The 16,040-nt window shown below is 64.4% G+C and overlaps 4 protein-coding genes across 6 annotated transcripts; 2 read left to right on the plus strand and 2 right to left on the minus strand.

Annotated features, from left to right (window-relative positions):
• Positions 1 to 40: 40 nt before the first annotated feature.
• On the minus strand, positions 41 to 3,162 carry CDK10 (cyclin dependent kinase 10). The gene is made up of 13 exons (XM_079316450.1): positions 3,013 to 3,162; positions 2,850 to 2,917; positions 2,420 to 2,491; positions 2,234 to 2,336; positions 2,047 to 2,128; positions 1,639 to 1,706; positions 1,387 to 1,439; positions 1,223 to 1,292; positions 1,084 to 1,143; positions 873 to 996; positions 653 to 792; positions 504 to 556; positions 41 to 424 (listed from the first exon to the last, which is right to left on the minus strand). The coding sequence occupies exons 3-13, from the start codon at positions 2,436 to 2,438 to the stop codon at positions 327 to 329; spliced, it is 870 nt and encodes a 289-aa protein (XP_079172576.1). The 5' UTR covers positions 2,439 to 2,491; positions 2,850 to 2,917; positions 3,013 to 3,162; the 3' UTR covers positions 41 to 326.
• A 172-nt stretch (positions 3,163 to 3,334) lies between these two features.
• On the plus strand, positions 3,335 to 6,647 carry CHMP1A (charged multivesicular body protein 1A). Its single transcript, XM_079316223.1, has 7 exons — positions 3,335 to 3,451; positions 3,605 to 3,624; positions 4,147 to 4,224; positions 4,437 to 4,583; positions 4,767 to 4,895; positions 4,973 to 5,160; positions 5,316 to 6,647. The coding sequence occupies exons 1-7, from the start codon at positions 3,445 to 3,447 to the stop codon at positions 5,335 to 5,337; spliced, it is 591 nt and encodes a 196-aa protein (XP_079172349.1). The 5' UTR covers positions 3,335 to 3,444; the 3' UTR covers positions 5,338 to 6,647.
• Positions 6,648 to 7,575: 928 nt separating this feature from the next.
• Positions 7,576 to 12,136, minus strand: DPEP1 (dipeptidase 1). Of its 3 annotated transcripts, none has more exons than XM_079315758.1 (11): positions 11,650 to 12,136; positions 11,139 to 11,268; positions 10,176 to 10,308; positions 9,535 to 9,667; positions 9,292 to 9,442; positions 9,129 to 9,198; positions 8,688 to 8,864; positions 8,523 to 8,607; positions 8,372 to 8,447; positions 8,089 to 8,224; positions 7,576 to 7,790 (listed from the first exon to the last, which is right to left on the minus strand). In XM_079315758.1, the coding sequence occupies exons 1-11, from the start codon at positions 11,846 to 11,848 to the stop codon at positions 7,614 to 7,616; spliced, it is 1,467 nt and encodes a 488-aa protein (XP_079171884.1). In that variant the 5' UTR covers positions 11,849 to 12,136; the 3' UTR covers positions 7,576 to 7,613. The 3 variants fall into 3 exon arrangements, with proteins under 3 accessions (XP_079171884.1, XP_079171883.1, XP_079171885.1); XM_079315757.1 differs by having other exon boundaries at positions 11,139 to 11,271; XM_079315759.1 differs by lacking the exon at positions 11,650 to 12,136 and adding an exon at positions 11,386 to 11,582.
• Positions 12,137 to 12,364: 228 nt separating this feature from the next.
• LOC306806740 (sulfotransferase 2B1-like) lies at positions 12,365 to 14,282 on the plus strand. Its single transcript, XM_079315760.1, has 6 exons — positions 12,365 to 12,555; positions 12,964 to 13,172; positions 13,322 to 13,448; positions 13,520 to 13,614; positions 13,697 to 13,877; positions 13,951 to 14,282. Exons 1-6 carry the CDS (start codon positions 12,417 to 12,419, stop codon positions 14,064 to 14,066), a joined length of 867 nt encoding a protein of 288 aa, XP_079171886.1. The 5' UTR covers positions 12,365 to 12,416; the 3' UTR covers positions 14,067 to 14,282.
• The last annotated feature ends 1,758 nt before the right edge of the window (positions 14,283 to 16,040 follow it).

The following is a 16,040-nucleotide window of genomic DNA, read 5'->3' on the forward strand; positions in this document are numbered from 1 at the left end:
GCCTTCTGGCACTAAAGAATGAGGTCACTCCTTCCCAATGTTGCCACTGCCAGATGCTTTTATTGATGGCAGAGCTGGGGTTCCCCCACACAGACAACACAAGCCAGGACCCCTGTGGGACAGCACTGACCCTGCCAAGCCTGGGCATCTCTGGGCCCCATCTGTCTTCTCCTGCCCCAGCACTGAGCTCACCTGGCCCCAGACTGGAGCCTGCCTAGCCTCCAAAATGGATTCAGGAGCTGTCCTGGGAACGGATGGATCCAGGACTGTTGGGCTGAGGGAATCCTCCTCAGCCAGGACACACCACACGTGTTGCCATGGCACACTCAGGGCTTGCTGCGCTTGGCCTGGCTCTCCGCCGCCGTGCTGGCTGCCCGCTTGTTCCGGTGGTGTGGGAAGGTGGGCATCAGCTCTGGCTCACAGGCTGTGGGGCACAGAGGAGGGCTCAGCAGGGCCCAAAGCCTCCCAAATCCTGCCCTGCCCCAGGATGGGGGGGTACTCACGCAAGGGCTTCTCCTTGAAGTAGGAACTCTCCAGGCAGTCCTTGGCTGTGGCCCTGTGGGGACAAGGCTGAGTGGGACTACCCCAGCCAGGGGGACAGCGTGGGGCAGGTTCCCTGCCCTCCCCACCCCACATCCTGCCTGGCTCTTACCTTTTCTTGGGGTCATACATGAAGAGGAAGTTGAGCAGCCTCAGCCCAGCCTCCGAGAGCCAGGGAAACCTGTGCTTCAGGTTGTTGTAGGGCTGCTTGCGCAGGGTGTACTGGGTGGCCAGTGGCAGCTTGGAGAACCCCTGGGGGAAACAGAGTGTGAGGAAGAGCCAGAGGAGCAGCCAGGGAGGAAGGACAGGGACAAGGGGCAGGGAGCTCTCACTGGCCAGATGTTCTCGTTGGGTGTCCCCAGGAGCTGCACAATGAGGTCAATCTGGTGGATCTCAGAGGTGCCTGGCAGCAGTGGTTTGTGTGCCAGCAGCTCGGCCAGGATGCAGCCAGCAGCCCTGTGGAGCACAGGAGCCTCTCCAGTGATCCTCCTGCAGTTTGCAGCCCCCCAGCCCCATCCAGGCAGCCTCAGTCCCCTCCTTTACCACATGTCGATGCTGGTGGTCTGGGTTGTCATCCCCAGCAGCAGCTCTGGTGCACGGTACCTGCACAGGGGACACTCACTGGCAGAGCTGGCACGAGCCCATCCCACTGGGAGGGCCCACCCTGGCACCAGACACTTACCACAGAGTCACCACTTTGGGGGTCATGGGCTTAGGGGGCATCCCATAGGTGCGTGCCAGGCCAAAATCAGCTGCAACAGAGAGGCAGAGTCAGGAGGGAGCCCAGCTCTGAGCTGTGGTCATGGCACAGAGCAGCCACAGCTGGATGCAGGTGCCAGAACTCACCTATCTTCACACAGCCTTTGTCAGTCATCAGCAGGTTGGAGACCTTCAGGTCCCTGTGGGAAATGGGGCAGCTGGAGGTGAGAGACCACAAGGAAAACCCAATCCCACCACTCCATGGCCTCCTTGCCCTGCCAGTGCTCCCACACTGATAGGCACCAAAGCCCCACCCTGAGCTGCTCCTGATGGTGCTGCTTGCTCCCAGGATTTGGGACATGTCCCCTCTATCCCCCAGCTCCATCCTGCCACTCCTACCTGTGGATGATGTAGTTCTCATGGAGGTACTGCAGGCCCTTGAGCACCTGCAGGATGATGCACTTCACCTGTGGACAGAGGACAGGAGCTGTGACCTCTGTGGGATCAGCACTCACTGGATAAACCCCCATAGGCCAAACCCACTGGGGTGTCCTGCAGTCCCTCCATCTGGGGGTTCTGGGTGGGCATTTTCTCCCAGCTCTGTTTCCCTGACAGTTTGCTCCAGCCCCAAACCCAGCCTGGAAAGTCCCTGAAGGGTTCACTGAGAGCAAAGCCCAGGCTCCATCAGAATCCCTGGGATCCCCCAGCTCGAGGTCTAGGGAGCCCTTCATGGTGCCCACATGTTTTGGCAGGAATAGCAGCACCCTCTAAGGGGGTGCTGGACCCAAATCCTGCCCCACCCTGTACCTGAGCCTCTGAGAAGGGCGTTTGCATGTTCTCCAGGAGACTGGCCAGGTCCTGCTCGCAGTATCCCATCACCAGGAAAATGCTGTTGGACACAAGGTAAGGTCAGAGCATCCCCCAGGACATGTTTGTCTGCTCAGGTGGCTCAGGGCTCCCAGGGAGGTTTGGAGGACAGACAGGGGACTCTCACCTCTCCAGGTGGTTTCCCACAACCACCTCCTTCAGTTCCACGATGTTGGGGTGCTTGAGCTCCAGGAGCAGGGTGATCTCCCTCAGGCTGCTGATGGGCATTCCTGGGCAGGGAGGAGAAGCCGTGCTGCAGGAATGGCCTGGAGCTGGAGGCAGAGCAGCCCCTGTTCCCCTGCTCCTCCATTACCATCCTTCTCGTTGTCCATCCGCACCTTCTTCAGAGCCCTGTCTCGTCGGTCAGCGTGTCCCGGGCTCGGTCCTGGGGGCAGCACAGGCCAGTTAGCACCAGCTCACACAGCTGGCTCAGTCCCGCCCCACTGGCCGAGCTTCGGGCCCCTCCCGACCCACACCGTGCTGGGATTCTGCACGGGGAATGGCTTTCCACTGGCAGAGGGCAGGGCTGGATGGGATATCCGTAAGGAATATCCCCCTGTGATGTGCGGAGGCGCTAGCACAGAGAACCTGTGGCTGCCCCACGCCGGGAAGTGCCCGAGCCAGGCTGGGCAGGACAACGCGATCCCGGGGAAGGCGCCGCTACCCATCCATGGCAGTGGAACGGAATTAGCTCCGAGCTCCCTTCCCGGTCCCGCCCGTGAGGCACCGCCCGCACTCGACACCACTGCCGTACGTCCCTCCCCGATCCGATTCAGCTTCTCAACTCCTTCACGGCTGCGGCACGGCCCAGCTGAAGCAAAGAGTCCGCGTCCCAGGCGGTGCCGCCTCCAGGGTTCCTCACCCCAAACAGTCCCCACAGCCCCGGGGAACCCGCGGTGCACTCACCCGACCGGCTGCCGGAACCTCGAAGAAGCCGTCGCCCCGCAGTCCGCCGCAGCCGCAGGGGCTCCAGCTCCGGCTCGGCCGGTGCCGATGCCGATGCCGATCCCGACCCCGTTCGCGGCTTCTCCCGCCTCAGCCGCCGCCATGTCCGCAGACGAGTTTCCGCGCTGCGCGCGCGCGGGACGATCCTGCCGCAGGCCCCGCCCACCCCCAGGCCCCGCCCACACGCATTAGCCTCTGGCAACCGTTGCTAGAGAGGGACCAATAGCGACCCTGTCACGCCACAGCCCCGCCCCCTCGCGGCCCCGCCCCTGGCGTGCGACACCCCGAGGCTTTTCCGCTCTCCCCTCCCGCCCCGCCGGGGCGGCGCTCTCGCGAGATTCAGCGCGCGCAGCCCGGAAGCGGCGGCGGCACCCGGAAGCGGCGGCGGGCAGGATGGACGGTACCGGGGGGTTGGGCGGTACCGGCGCCTCCCGGTGTGGGTGGGGCTGGGGGTGAGGGTCGGAGCCGGGACTGGCGGCTGGGAGGTGTGGGCGGGGTCCCCGGTAGCCGATCCCGGTCCCGTCGCTGAGACTGTGCTCTCCTTCCTTTCCAGACACGCTGTTCCAGCTGAAGGTGAGAGCAGCGGAGGCCCCTCCCGCCTCCTTTCCGTCCCGTATCGCCGGTCCCGGGAGGGTTCCGGGCCCGTTCCTCCCGCTGGCTCGGCCTCATCGGGGCTCCTCCTGCGGCGGCACCGCGACAGGAGCGGCCCCGGCCGGGGGTGACCGGAGGTGCCGCGGGCAAAGGCTCGGGCAGCCGCGGGCACCGAGAGGTGGCTGGGGTGGGACAGGTGGGCTGGTACGGCGGCACTAAGGGGAACACTTGCCGGTGCCGGAGGGGAGGGTTAGATGAGATATTGGGAAGGAATTCCTTGCTGGGAGGGCGTGGCACAGGTGCCCGGAGAGCCGTGACCGCCCTGGGAGTGCCCAAGGCCGGCTTGGGTGGGCCTGGAGCCCCTGGGGGTGCTGGAGTGTGTCCCTGCCGAGGCACGGGTGGGATGAGAGGGGCTGTGAGGTCCCTTCCAGCCCAAACCATCCCATGACTCTGTCCCTGGTCCTGCCCCGCTGGATCCCGCTGCTGTCCCGCTCCTCTCCACAGTTCACAGCGAAGCAGCTGGAGAAACTCTCCAAGAAAGCCGAGAAAGACTCCAAGGCCGAGCAAGCCAAAGTCAAAAAGGTGCGTGGGGCTCATCCTGCCGGTGCTCAGCCCCGTGGGGCTGCTGGAATTGCCTCCTCCCACCGTGTGGGAGTGGGAGAGAGCCTGATCCCCTGCCCACCCTCTGCTGCTGCTCTGCCAGGGTGACCCAGTGACACGAGGAGTGTTTGACTCCTGCTCTGGGGCACGGTCTGAAGGCTGGGGGGTCTCTGAGCGTGGCTCTCCCTGTGCAGGCCCTGCAGCAGAAGAACGTGGAGTGTGCCCGTGTTTATGCAGAGAATGCCATCCGCAAGAAGAACGAGGGGCTCAACTGGCTGCGCATGGCCTCCAGGGTGGATGCTGTGGCCTCCAAGGTGCAGACAGCCGTCACCATGAAAGGGGTGAGAGCCTCCAGCAGGGATCTGGGGCCTCCAGCCCCACGTGGAGCTTCCCCTCTCGCTGCCTCCAGCCACCACCAGGGCTCCTGGTGGTCTCAGACCTTTCAGACAGGTTCATCCTACCTGGGATGGTGTTGGGACAGTGTTTGGATTTGTCTGTAATTCTGAAGGAACCTCCCCTTGCAGGTGACGAAAAACATGGCACAGGTGACCAAGGCTCTGGACAAGGCCCTGAGCTCCATGGACCTGCAGAAGGTGTCAGCAGTGATGGATAAATTCGAGCAGCAGGTGCAGAATTTGGATGTTCACACGTCGGTGAGTGCCAGGAGATGCCAGGGGGGTCCCTGCTGGCTCTGTGGGCGGGCAGGGTGACAGGGCTGTGTCTGTCCCAGGTCATGGAGGACTCCATGAGCTCGGCCACCACGCTGAGCACGCCGCAGGAGCAGGTGGACAGCCTGATTGTGCAGATTGCTGAGGAGAATGGGCTGGAGATCATGGACCAGCTCAACCAGCTGCCCGAGGGAGCCTCGGCCGTGGGGGAGAGCTCTGTGCGCTCCCAGGAGGACCAGCTCTCCCGGAGGTTGGTTCTCCCCTTGTCCCTGCACAGTTCCCAGGATGGTGAAGAGTTGTGTCCCTTCTTGGGGAGGCTCAGAGGAGTCCCCTGGCCATGCTGGCTCCTGGGCTGAGGCAGTTCTGCTGCCCTGACCTGCTCTCCTCTCCTGCTCTGCCCTCCAGGCTGGCTGCCCTGCGGAACTGAGCTGTCCCTGTGCACGGCCCCACTGGAGGAGTGGGACCCCCTCCTGCAGCCCCTCAGCACCACCCCAGCCCCCCCTGCCTCGGGACTCATCTCAGGGGGGTGACAGCCCTGCCCTGAGCAGGCAGCGATCCCGGTGGGAATGTGGAACGCTGTGCTGGACTGTGGGGGGCTGAGTTTGGGGGTGCTGCCTGGCAGAGCCTCACATCCCACTGCTGATGGAACACTAAGGGGATTTTGCTGCTCCCCAACTCCTCTGTTGTTCCCCGTCCCTGCCCAGAGCTGAGCTGTGGGCTGAGTTCCTCAGGAGCTGTTTGGGAAGAGCAGGAGAGCCTGCAGGGTTCCCAGTCTCTGGCAGAGCTGTGGGAAGGGCCCTGTGCCCAGCTGTGCATCTGGGGAGGTCGGTGCCTTGCAGGAAGGGGTGATGACACCGGGGTGTCCCCTCCCTCGCTGTCACTGTCCCTGTGCCCTTTGCTGCTCGTGTCTGACACCCCCAGCCCTGTACCACGAAGTGCCCTTTGGAACACCCCCCCTGCCCAGCCCTGTGCGTGTCAATCCTCACATTCCCCAGGCACTGCCAGCTGGAAATGGTTATCCCGGCCCTGACTGCCAGTTTGGACCAGTGGGGACCCATGTCCAGCACAGGGAGTGGATTGCAGCAGCTGTGGTGGCTGAAACACGTCCCCAAATGTCCCCCTGCTGGGTGGGTGTGGAATGCAAAACCATCCCGGAGCAGCTCTGTCTCGATCCCTGTGCCTCGTCCCCTGGATATCCTCTGTCCCCTCGCTGCTGGCACCGGGCTGGGGGTGGGGGCTGTTATCTGTGTCCCCTCCCGCTGTTTATCCCTGTCCCCTGTCACCTTCCCCTGGGGCTGGAACTGTTTGTGCCCCTCCCGCGTGATCCCCGGCACCGCGGAGCTGCTGGATTGCTGGAAGCTCTCCAGGAAGGAAGCTCTGTTTCCTTTGGGTCTCCCAGGAGGAACTTTCACCTCTGGGAGATGTCACGGGGGGCCACCTCCCCGGCACAAACACTTCCCGCTGCTTTGATTATTTTTCCTGAGTTCAGTGGCCTTGGAGCACGTGGCTGGTGACACAGAGCCTTCCTCACCTCCGAGGAAGAGGAGGCAGCAGACCCTGGAGATTTGTGTCTGGCTCCTGTCTCCGTGGCACTGGGAGCTCCAGATCTGCCCCTGTCCCTCTCCCCAGGATCTCTCTGTGTGATTTCATTGGTGGTTTTTTTTATTTGCCTTCTTTTTCCCCAAACCGTGTCCATGCCCTTCTGTGGGTTTAAATAAACAATCTCTGAACGCCCCAGTGTGTGTTGGGGGGTCTGTGGTCCCTGTTGCCTCAGTGTGTCCCCTGCCCTGAACCTGAGGAGGAAGAAGGGGCTGCTTTTGTTCCCAGAGCCTCTGGCCATCCAGGAGCTGGGAGGTGGCTCGGGGTACAACCCCTTCCCCACTGTCGCCACCCCTGCAAGGACCTGTCCCTTTCATGTGGCTGAACAGGGGGGGACCAGAGCGAGCAGGATCTCGGGGCAGCTGGAGCCCGGCTCCCTCCCCATGAGGGTTGGGCCAGCCCAGCCCCCTGCACCGTTCCCCAGCCCTCGAGGGGACAAGCTGGGACCCCCGGGGGAGATCCCAGACTTGTCACTGCACCGAGGTGGCACCGCACCCACCCTGCTATCAGCACCCGCCCGAGGCAGCAGGGATGAGGGTGCAGCCTTCCCTTCCCTCTTCCCTTCCCTGTTCCCATTTTTCCCCTGTGCCCAGAGACGCTTTCCCCGTCCCCACTCCCCTCCCCGTGCCCGGCTGGCAGACGGGCACCGCGCCTCAGCCAAACCCCGAATGCCACAGGAAGAGATGTCTCTCCTTCTCCTGCCTGTTCCCCCGCCTCCGCTCCGACAGGCTGTTCCTGAATGCGAGAGGAAATTGCTAAGGAGATAATTAAGTAGCCAATTAATTAACTAATGATTAATGGAAGCATCCTGCGGAGGCAGCGCTGCGGTGCCCTGGCCAGGTGTTGCCGGGATGTGTCACTCCCGGAGCTGTTACAGCTTCCCGGTGCGAGCGCCGCCGGGACCCTGCTGCTCTGCCCGCCGGTGACACGCGGGGGTGGCCGGTGACACGCGGGGGTGGCCCAGCATGTCCAGCCAGGAGCGGCGGGCTCTGGCGGGGGGTCCCACATCGACACTCGCTGCCGGCGCTACTCGAGCCACGGTTTTATTTTGCCGGCAGGTCCGGCAGCCCTGGGCGCGGTGCCAGGGTCACGGCGGCAGCAGCGCTAGAAGAGCACGGAGAGGAGCGGGGCCAGCGCCAGCAGCAGTGCCAGGGCTGCCGGCGGGCGCTGGGCAGTGCTGGCACCGTTGGAATACCCATAGCTGGTTCTGCACGACCCCTCCAGCTCCTCGAAGGCGATGGGGGTCTCGTGGGGAGCTGTGTCCTGCAGGGTCCTCTTCACCTGCCATGGGGACAGTGTGGGCTCCTGCCGTGATGGGCAGTGCCCATCCACACAGAGTCCCTGCCACCCTGTGCATCCCTGTGCCACCCACACCATCCCCTCATGGTGCCCGTGTGTCCCTGTGCCTCCCCGTGTCCCCATGAATTCCTGAGTGCCACATGCCCTCTTGTTCCACCTGTGTCTGCTGCCTCAAGTGTGCCCATGCCCCATACATCCCCATTCCTGATGCCCCCAGTGCCATTTGTGTCCCCATGGTCCAAGTGTCCCCTTGCCCTGTACACCCCCGTGCCCCACTCACCTCCTCCACTGTCTCGAAGACCCGGAGCAGGTTCTCAGCCAGGGCCAGCTTCACCTCCTGCTCTGTCCAGTTCCTTGCCAGTAGCTCGGCCACCAAGGCAGGATACTTGGAGACATCCTCCAGGCCAGTGGGGACCCTGTGCCACACACAGCTCACAGCTGGGCCACTCCCAGCACCCCCAGCTGCCCACACACGGTGCAGGGGGGGATGCCCCCACCCCTCAGGAAGTCCCCATGATGGGGACACGCTGTCCCATCCCATCCTGCACCATCACCCCCTTTACCCTGTGACCCCATCGTAGTCCCCGCCGAAGCCAACAGCCCCAGGACCAGCCACCTTCTTCACGTAGTCCAGGTGGTCTGTGGGGAGGGGGACTGGAGTGAGCAGGGCAGGGGGGTCACTGCCATCCCCCACCCACCCGGGCACCTCCTCACCTGCAACGTTGGACAGGTTGGCTTTGTCACTGCAGGTCACGTAGGAATTGTAGAAGTTGACCATCACCAAGCTGCCCGTGGAGCTCTGGAGGGGAACAGCCCTGAGCCCCCAGACTCCCCAGACTCCCCAGAGCCCCCAGTGCCCCTGCCCTGTCCCCCACTCACCACCAGCCGCAGCACGTCGTCGGGCACGTTGCGGCGGTGCGGGCAGATGCCGTAGGCAGACGAGTGGCTGAAGATGACGGGAGCTTTGGAGATGTTCAGCACGGCCTTCATCGTGTCCACCGAGACGTGGGCCAGGTCCACGATCATGCCCAGGCGGTTCATCTCCTGCACCACCATCTACAGAGGACAGGGATGGGGATGGGGGGCTGAGGGGTGCGTGGCAGGGGTCCCCCATGGGGATGTCTGGAGCTGCTTGGGTGGCTTTTGGCTGATGGGACAGAGGGATGGATGGATGGATGGATGGATGGATGGATGGATGGATGGATGGATGGATGGATGGATGGATGGATGGATGGATGGGACACTGCAGCCAGCATAGAGCCAGTGGGTTCCAGTACCACATTCCTCCAATGCCACTGCTCCTGGACACCACTTTCTCACCTTCCCAAAGGCTGAGAGGCCATGGTGCACAGGGTTTTCATCCTTGGTGTCCACCAGCCAGTTGTCAGCCCTACAGAACAGGGAGAGCATCAGAGTGGCCACACCTCTGGCCAGATCCCCCCGTGCCAGCGCTGCCACCCTCTGTGCCCCACTGGGGTCCTACCAGGGGGTGTTGCAGCTGTGGGTGAGGGTCATGTAGCGGGCACCCAGGCGGTAGAGGGAGCGCAGGACGCCCAGGCTGCTGTCGATGGAGTGGCCACCCTCCACCCCCATGAGGCTGGCCACCTTCCCACTCCTGAACGCCTGCCGGATGCCTGCAGAGGGGTGGGGGCATCAGCTGGGTGGGCACGGCCCGTCAGCACCCCCGTGGTGCCCCGGGGACACCTCCCTTGGTGGTGCCACTCACCATCGGCGCTGGTGACACAGGAGAAGGTCTCTGGGTACAGGTCACACATGCGCTGCACCACGTCCATCTGCTCCAGCGTGCGCCTCACCGCGTCCTTGTTCTGCGTCTCGCAGGGCACGTACACCGACCAGAACTGCCATGGGCACTCGGTCAGCATGGCAGCACGGGCACTGCCTGCCTGCCCTGCTGCCCAATCCACTGCCCACCCTGCTGCCCACCCTGCTGCCCACCCTGCTGCCCAATCCACTGCCTGCCCTACTGCCCACCCTACTGCCCACCCTGCTGCCCACCCTGCTGCCCAATCCACTGCCCAATCCACTGCCCACCCTGCTGCCCAATCCACTGCCTGCCCTGCTGCCCACCCTGCTGCCCAATCCACTGCCCACCCTGCTGCCCACCCCGCTGCCCACTCCAGCATCCACCCCACTGCCCCCCCTATGCCCACCCCGCTGTCCACTCCAGTGTCCACCCCAACATCTCTGCCTGGTGCTGTCCCACGAGCCCCACTGCTCACCCTGGTGCCATCCCGGGTGTCCCTGCCCAGCCCAGTGCCCTCCACCCTCCCTGGTACCCTCACTGCCCACCCTGATGCCCCCTGCCCTCCCCAGAGCCCACCCCAGTGCCCGCCCCAGTGCTCCCACCTGCCCGCCCACGTGCCCCTGGCGCAGTTTGGGGATGTTGGTGTGGGTGTCGTTCAGCACTGTCAGGTTGGCTCCTGGCAGCCCCAGCTGGTTGTTGAATTTCCGGAGGAGCTGCCAGGGCAGGTCATTGTGCCTGGGCAGGGACAGGGTGGCACTGAGGAGTGACCTGATCCTCTGCCCACTCACCCTCAGGCTGCCAATCCCCCTGGCTGGCCTCACACACAGTCCCCTCATCTGGCTGTCATTCCATCCATCCATCCATCCATCCATCCATCCATCCTCCATCCATCCATCCATCCATCCATCCATCCATCCATCCATCCATCCATCCATCCATCCATCCATCCATCCCCCAGAGGACCGTCCCGTGCACCTTTCCAGCCCTTCATCAGCCCTCACACCCAGGGGAGCCAGCCCAGCATCCCTTTGACAGAGACATCACGGCAGGGACATCCCACACAGAGCAGTGCCACTGGGGAAGTGGCAGGGTCCGGGTTGGGTGCCACTTCCTGCTCCTGTCACAGTCCCGCGTCCCCCTGCTCCCTGTCCCGTGGCACAGCACTGACCCACAAGGGAATGCTGCAGGGGACGGGAAGCTCCAGAAGGTCCCGAGAATGGACCGGGGACATCACTCAGGGCTGAGCAGGGACTTCCCCCTAGCGCAGCCTCAGCCCCGTTTCCCGGTAGCCTGCCCAATCCCGCTGGGCTGCGGCGCCGGGGATCCCCTCGGCTGCACGGATGGTCCCACGGGATCCCCGGGAAAGCTGTCCCCTGTCCCCGCACAGCCCTGGGGTGCCTGGCATGGGGATCCCCAGGGTAAGTTGCTCCCTGTCCCCGCACAGCCCTGGAATGCCCGGCCCGGAGATCCCCCACCGGGCTGTCCCAGTAGGGTTTCCCAGCTGGGGCTTTCCCACAGGGACGGAGCAGCTGGGCACGCTGCGGGGCTGGGTGACCTTTGCTCACCCATCGATGACCGGCGTGCTGTTCATGATCCTCTCGGCCTCCTCCAGGTACTGCTGTCCAGTGCTGGGCAGCGCCAGCGCCAGCACCAGCACCCACACGCTCCCGCCTGGCCATCTTCTCCTGCTGGGTGCTGCTGGGGACAAGGGGGGAACCTGCCACCACCGTGTGAGGCACATGCCTGGGACGGCCGCCCGCGCTCATCAAGTCGCCTCCCGCCGTCAATGAATAACCAGGAGCGCAGCCTTACCCCTCCCCGGTGCCCTGTGCCCGCTTGGCAATGCCAGGGCTGCACAGCCACGGCCTCCCCCAGCCCAGCCCTGGTGGCTGTGCCGTGCCAGGGCCTCTCCGAGCCGCGGGGACGCTCCCAGCCCGTCTAATGAAGCCCAGATTTTTTTCGGTTGGGAAAGTGCCAGTCCCATCCGCGCCTGAACCTCCCCGGCCCCGGCATCCATCGTCACCCCCAGTTCAGCACTGGCACCCCCAGCACCCCCAACACCCCTGGCCCGCTCACCCCGGCCCCGGGACACTCGGGCAGTCCCTGCCTGCGACGGCTGTGGATTAAGTTTTCCGGCTTGCGTGCGGTGACGGGTCTGGGATGGGCTCCAGCCACCCCAGAGCCACCCCCCGCCATGGCGCCGGAGCAGCCTCATGCCCGGGGGGAAGCAGCCGGGTGGCACGGCCGTGCTGTGGGGCTGCTGCTGCTCCTCCATGTGTGCTTGGATCCCCCACACTCCGGTCCCGCTGCAGCGTCCCGAGGGGAAACTGAGGCACCGCTGTCCTGCGGATGCTGCGCATCCCTGCTGGCTCCAGCTGTGGTGTCTTCCCAGCAAGCGGCCTTGATGGAGCTTCTGGGAATGGCAAGGAGCCACGTGGAGATGGCCGCTCTAACTGGACACCTCATCCCGGGGTGTGCTAGGGCGGGAACCCACTCTTCCAGCGCCAGCCATGGGGAGCTCAGGGTGGGGACGGTGAGGGGCTGGCATCCCTCGGGACTCCCGGCTCCCTTCCCGAGGTGACGCGGCCCTCACATTTCTCCCGGCTGCGGCGGTGGGTCCGGGAAGGAAGGACTCCCATCGCACCCATCCCCTCCCCTCCCATCCCATCCCGGGTGTCTCCAGCCCCTGCCAGCAGCGCTCTCCCGGCGCTGGCCCCAGCGCGGCCGAATTCCCGGCTCCCCGGCAGGAATGTGCCGGGGGGTTCCGGCCCCCCGCCCGCCGGGGCCGCTTCCTCTTTCGGCGCTATTTAAGCGGCTCCCGGCGCGTCCCGCCCGGCAGGGCCATGGAGCGCATGAAGGTGACCGAGACCTTTGAGGGCATCGCCCTGCCCGGCCACCTCCACACGCAGGAGTCCCTCGGCTTCGCCGCCGCCTTCACCTTCCGCCCCACCGATGTGCTCATCGCCACCTACCCCAAATCGGGTGAGGGGATGGGGGGACGCTGGGACAACGAGGGGACGCGGCGGGACAGGGCTGGGATTGGGATGGAGGGGTGGGGGGCTCTTCTGGATCTGCCGGCGGGGCTGGGAGGTGGCCGGGCTTGGAGACACCCGGACCTGGTCCAGGTTCTGTCCCCTGAGCCCCTGTCCCGCTGCCGTGCTGTCCCCGCCTAGCCTGGTGTCCCTGGGGGCTCAGGGAGGGGGGACACGGCACTGCCAGCCCAGCACACAGCTGACACAGGAGGGGTTGGGATGGGACGGGACAGGCTGAGCCGTGCCTTACTGTGCCAATCCGTGCTACCTGTGCCAGTGCAGTGCCATTCCATGCAGTGCCACGCTGTGCCGCGCCCCGCGGCGCTCCGTGGCCCTGCCCTCACACCCACCTCTGCAGGCACCACCTGGATGCAGGAGATCCTGACGCTGCTCTACAGCCTCGGAGATGCCCGCCCGGCCAAGACCATTCCCAACTGGGAGCGGGCGCCCTGGCTGGAGCAGATCTACAGCCGGGAGGCTCTGCGGGACACCGAGAGCCCGCGGCTCCTCACCACACACCTGCCCGCCCACGTCCTGGCCCCCGCCCTGCAGCGCAGCAAGGCCAAGGTGCGAGGGGTCCCCAGGGTCTGGGGGGTCCCTAAAGGGACATCCCACACCCACAGAGCTTGCCACAGCTGGGGAAGCAGTGGGGGCTTTCTGAGCGGGGTGGAGAGGAATCCTCTGAGCTGTGAGGATGACAATGTGTCCCCCCCCAGGTGATCTATGTGGCCAGGAACCCCAAAGACGTCGCTGTCTCCTTCTACCACTTCCACCACCTGGCCAAGTTCCTGCCCGACCCCAGCTCCTTTGATGCCTTCCTGACACAGTTCCTCGAGGGCACAGGTAGGGATTGGGGGAGTCTGGGGGGGTGGGCTCAGCCTCAGAGCCCCCCATCACCGCCCACCTCCCCACAGTGCACTATGGCTCCTGGTTTGAGCACGTCAAGGGCTGGCTGGGCCAGCGGCACCTCCTGGACATCCTCTACGTCACCTACGAGGAGATGCACCAGGTGAGGCCCGCCGGGTCCCCATCCCTGCTGGTCCCTGTCCCCGTCCCTGCTGGTGCCCAGCGCTGACCCTGCTCCTGCACAGGACCTGCGTGGCACAGCTCAGCGCCTCAGCAGCTTCCTGGGGTGCCCGCTGGCCCCGGGGACGCTGGCAGCCCTGGAGGAGCACTGCAGCTTCTCTGCCATGAGGGACAACGCCATGGCCAACTACTCCCTCATCCCTGCCGAGATCATGGACCACAGCCAGGGCCGCTTCATGCGCAAAGGTGGGGGGAGTTGGGCTGGGGCTGGGGGGTGTGGGTGCAGCATCCCTGAGTGCCTGTTCCCTCTGTCCCACAGGGGTGGTTGGGGACTGGCGCAGCCACTTCTCCCCCGAGCAAAACGCCCTCTTCAACCGGCGCTACCAGGAGGAGATGGGGGACGTGGAGCTGCCCTCGCAATGGCCCATGGCCTGAAGGGAGCTGGGGGGGACGCTGAGCCCTCACCTGCTGAGAACCACCGCATGGAGACCCCCATAAAACACCCCGTGTGCCACCCCAGCACCTGGGGTTTGGGGTCTGGTGGGGAGCCATGGCGCCATCCCAGCTCCCTGGGGACAGGGAGCTTTTCCAGCCGTGCATTGTGGCCGCCCCCGTGGCCCTCGCTCCTCCCGGCCGGGGGCGTGTGGCCGTGACCCCCCCTTTCCGCCCATCCCGCCCTGCGGAAATAAATATTTATTGCTGTTCCAGGCAGGCAAGCTGTTTGGCAGGGGAGTGGAGCGGGAAGCAGCGCCGGCAGAGGGAAGAGCTGCTGTTATCAGGAACAGTTTGGGGTGGGGATGCATCCCCCGGGGACCTATCAACGGCTCGGGGGCAATGACCGGGTGGGAAGCGCGGCCGGGGCGGGGTGTTTGGCTCCGGGGCGGACAGTCTGGCGACAGACTGCCACCAGAGCCTGTGGGATGGAGCTGACACCTTCAGCAGGAGCAGGGCCCTCACCTCTGGAGTCTCCCTGCCAGCAGATCCCCTTCCTGTAGCCTTGCCCCCACTATCTCGGTTGGATGCCCCCCCTGCCCATCTCCCCTCCTGGGGTGTTTGTTGCACCCCTCAGCACTCTGGGGTCTCCCAGGCTGGCAGCACCCAGAGCCCCCAGCGCCTCTCCTGCCACTTTCCAAGGAATTGCTCTTTGGCAAACAGAGGCTCAGCCAATGTTTAACTGGCTTCCTTACCTTGCCCCTGCAGGGAGAGCAGGGTGGGGGCTTGGCCCTGGCACCACCAGGACCCCTGGCTGGGGCTGCCTGAGAGCAGGAAGGTGGTGAGACCTTCCTTAGGGTCTGTGGAACAGTGGCACCAGTGTCCTGCCACTTCTGTCCCCACTGCCAACGTTGTCAACCCTGCCACCTCTGTCAGCCCCTCCTGCCGGTGGGGACAACCCAGCGTGGTGTCTCTGGACACTTCCAGCCCCATGGGGTTCCTCTGTCCCCATGGATTGGGATGCCAGGACTGCCCCTGCTGCAGCCTCCCAGGCATCAGGTTTGGGTTTCCACAGCAACATCCATGATCCCTCCTTACAGGAGATGAATCAGGAGCTATAAATAGGAGCTGAATGGGGGTGCAGGTACTGAGCCCCTGCCCGTGCCTTGTGCTGCCAGCAGTGCCCAGGTGCCAGCAGAGCCACCCTGGTGAGTGACACCGCATGGGAACAGCCTGGCACCTGCACCCAGGTGCATCTGTACCTGTGCCCAGGGAGATGGCAACACCCTGGAATTCAGCTCAGTGGCACCTGCATGGTGGCTCTCTGGTGGCCTCTAGCCTATGAGGCTGTGCCAGGCCCCAGTTTCAGTCTCTGGTGGCCTTGGGCACACCCTACACCCGGGGATGTCACCTTGCCAGGAGCATCTGCTGGTAGCATCAGCACACAGCCTGTGGCAGCAGCACAGCACAGTGCCCAGCACATGGCACTGCATGACGCATGGCATATGGCACATGCCACGTGGAACATGGCACACAGCACGTGGCACAGGGCACATGGCACACAGAACATGGCACACAGCACGTGGCACAGGGGATGTGGCACACAGAACATGGCATAGGGTACAGGGAACATGTCACATGACAAATGGCACATGGCACAGGGAACATGACAAGGCACATGTCATGTGGAACAGATACATGGAGTGTGCCACACAGCACATGGCAGAGCATCTAATGCCAGCATGTGGCACTTGGGACAGACGTGTGGGACACAGCACACAGTGCATGACACACAGCACTTGGTACACAGCACACAGTGTGGCACAGCACACGGGACATGGCACAACACATGTCACAGGGCACATGAACGTGGTGCACAGCCCATGGCACAGGATACACATACACAGCACATGGGGCACGGCACACAGAGCACAGCTGGGGACACAGGGTGCACAGGGTGTGGCACAGGTCGTATAG

This window comes from Erithacus rubecula (assembly GCF_903797595.1).
Source record: "Erithacus rubecula genome assembly, chromosome: 12".
In the NCBI taxonomy this organism is placed as follows: Eukaryota; Metazoa; Chordata; class Aves; order Passeriformes; family Muscicapidae; genus Erithacus; species Erithacus rubecula.

Coding starts and splice junctions, on each gene's coding strand:
- CDK10 (XM_079316450.1), bottom strand. Junction 997..1,083: donor ACCACCAGCATCGACATGTG/GTAAAGGAGGGG, acceptor TGTGCTCCACAG/GGCTGCTGGCTGCATCCTGG. Junction 793..872: donor CCAACGAGAACATCTGGCCA/GTGAGAGCTCCC, acceptor TGTTTCCCCCAG/GGGTTCTCCAAGCTGCCACT.
- CHMP1A (XM_079316223.1), top strand. Junction 4,896..4,972: donor ATTTGGATGTTCACACGTCG/GTGAGTGCCAGG, acceptor TGTCTGTCCCAG/GTCATGGAGGACTCCATGAG. Junction 5,161..5,315: donor GAGGACCAGCTCTCCCGGAG/GTTGGTTCTCCC, acceptor TCTGCCCTCCAG/GCTGGCTGCCCTGCGGAACT.
- DPEP1 (XM_079315757.1), bottom strand. CDS start 11,848: ATGGAGGAGCAGCAGCAGCCCCACAGCACGGCCGTGCCACCCGGCTGC. Junction 11,272..11,649: donor CCGAGTGTCCCGGGGCCGGG/GTGAGCGGGCCA, acceptor CCTTGTCCCCAG/CAGCACCCAGCAGGAGAAGA. Junction 10,309..11,138: donor AGCACGCCGGTCATCGATGG/GTGAGCAAAGGT, acceptor GTCCCTGCCCAG/GCACAATGACCTGCCCTGGC.
- LOC306806740 (XM_079315760.1), top strand. CDS start 12,417: ATGGAGCGCATGAAGGTGACCGAGACCTTTGAGGGCATCGCCCTGCCC. Junction 13,615..13,696: donor CCTACGAGGAGATGCACCAG/GTGAGGCCCGCC, acceptor GCTCCTGCACAG/GACCTGCGTGGCACAGCTCA. Junction 13,878..13,950: donor GGGCCGCTTCATGCGCAAAG/GTGGGGGGAGTT, acceptor TCTGTCCCACAG/GGGTGGTTGGGGACTGGCGC.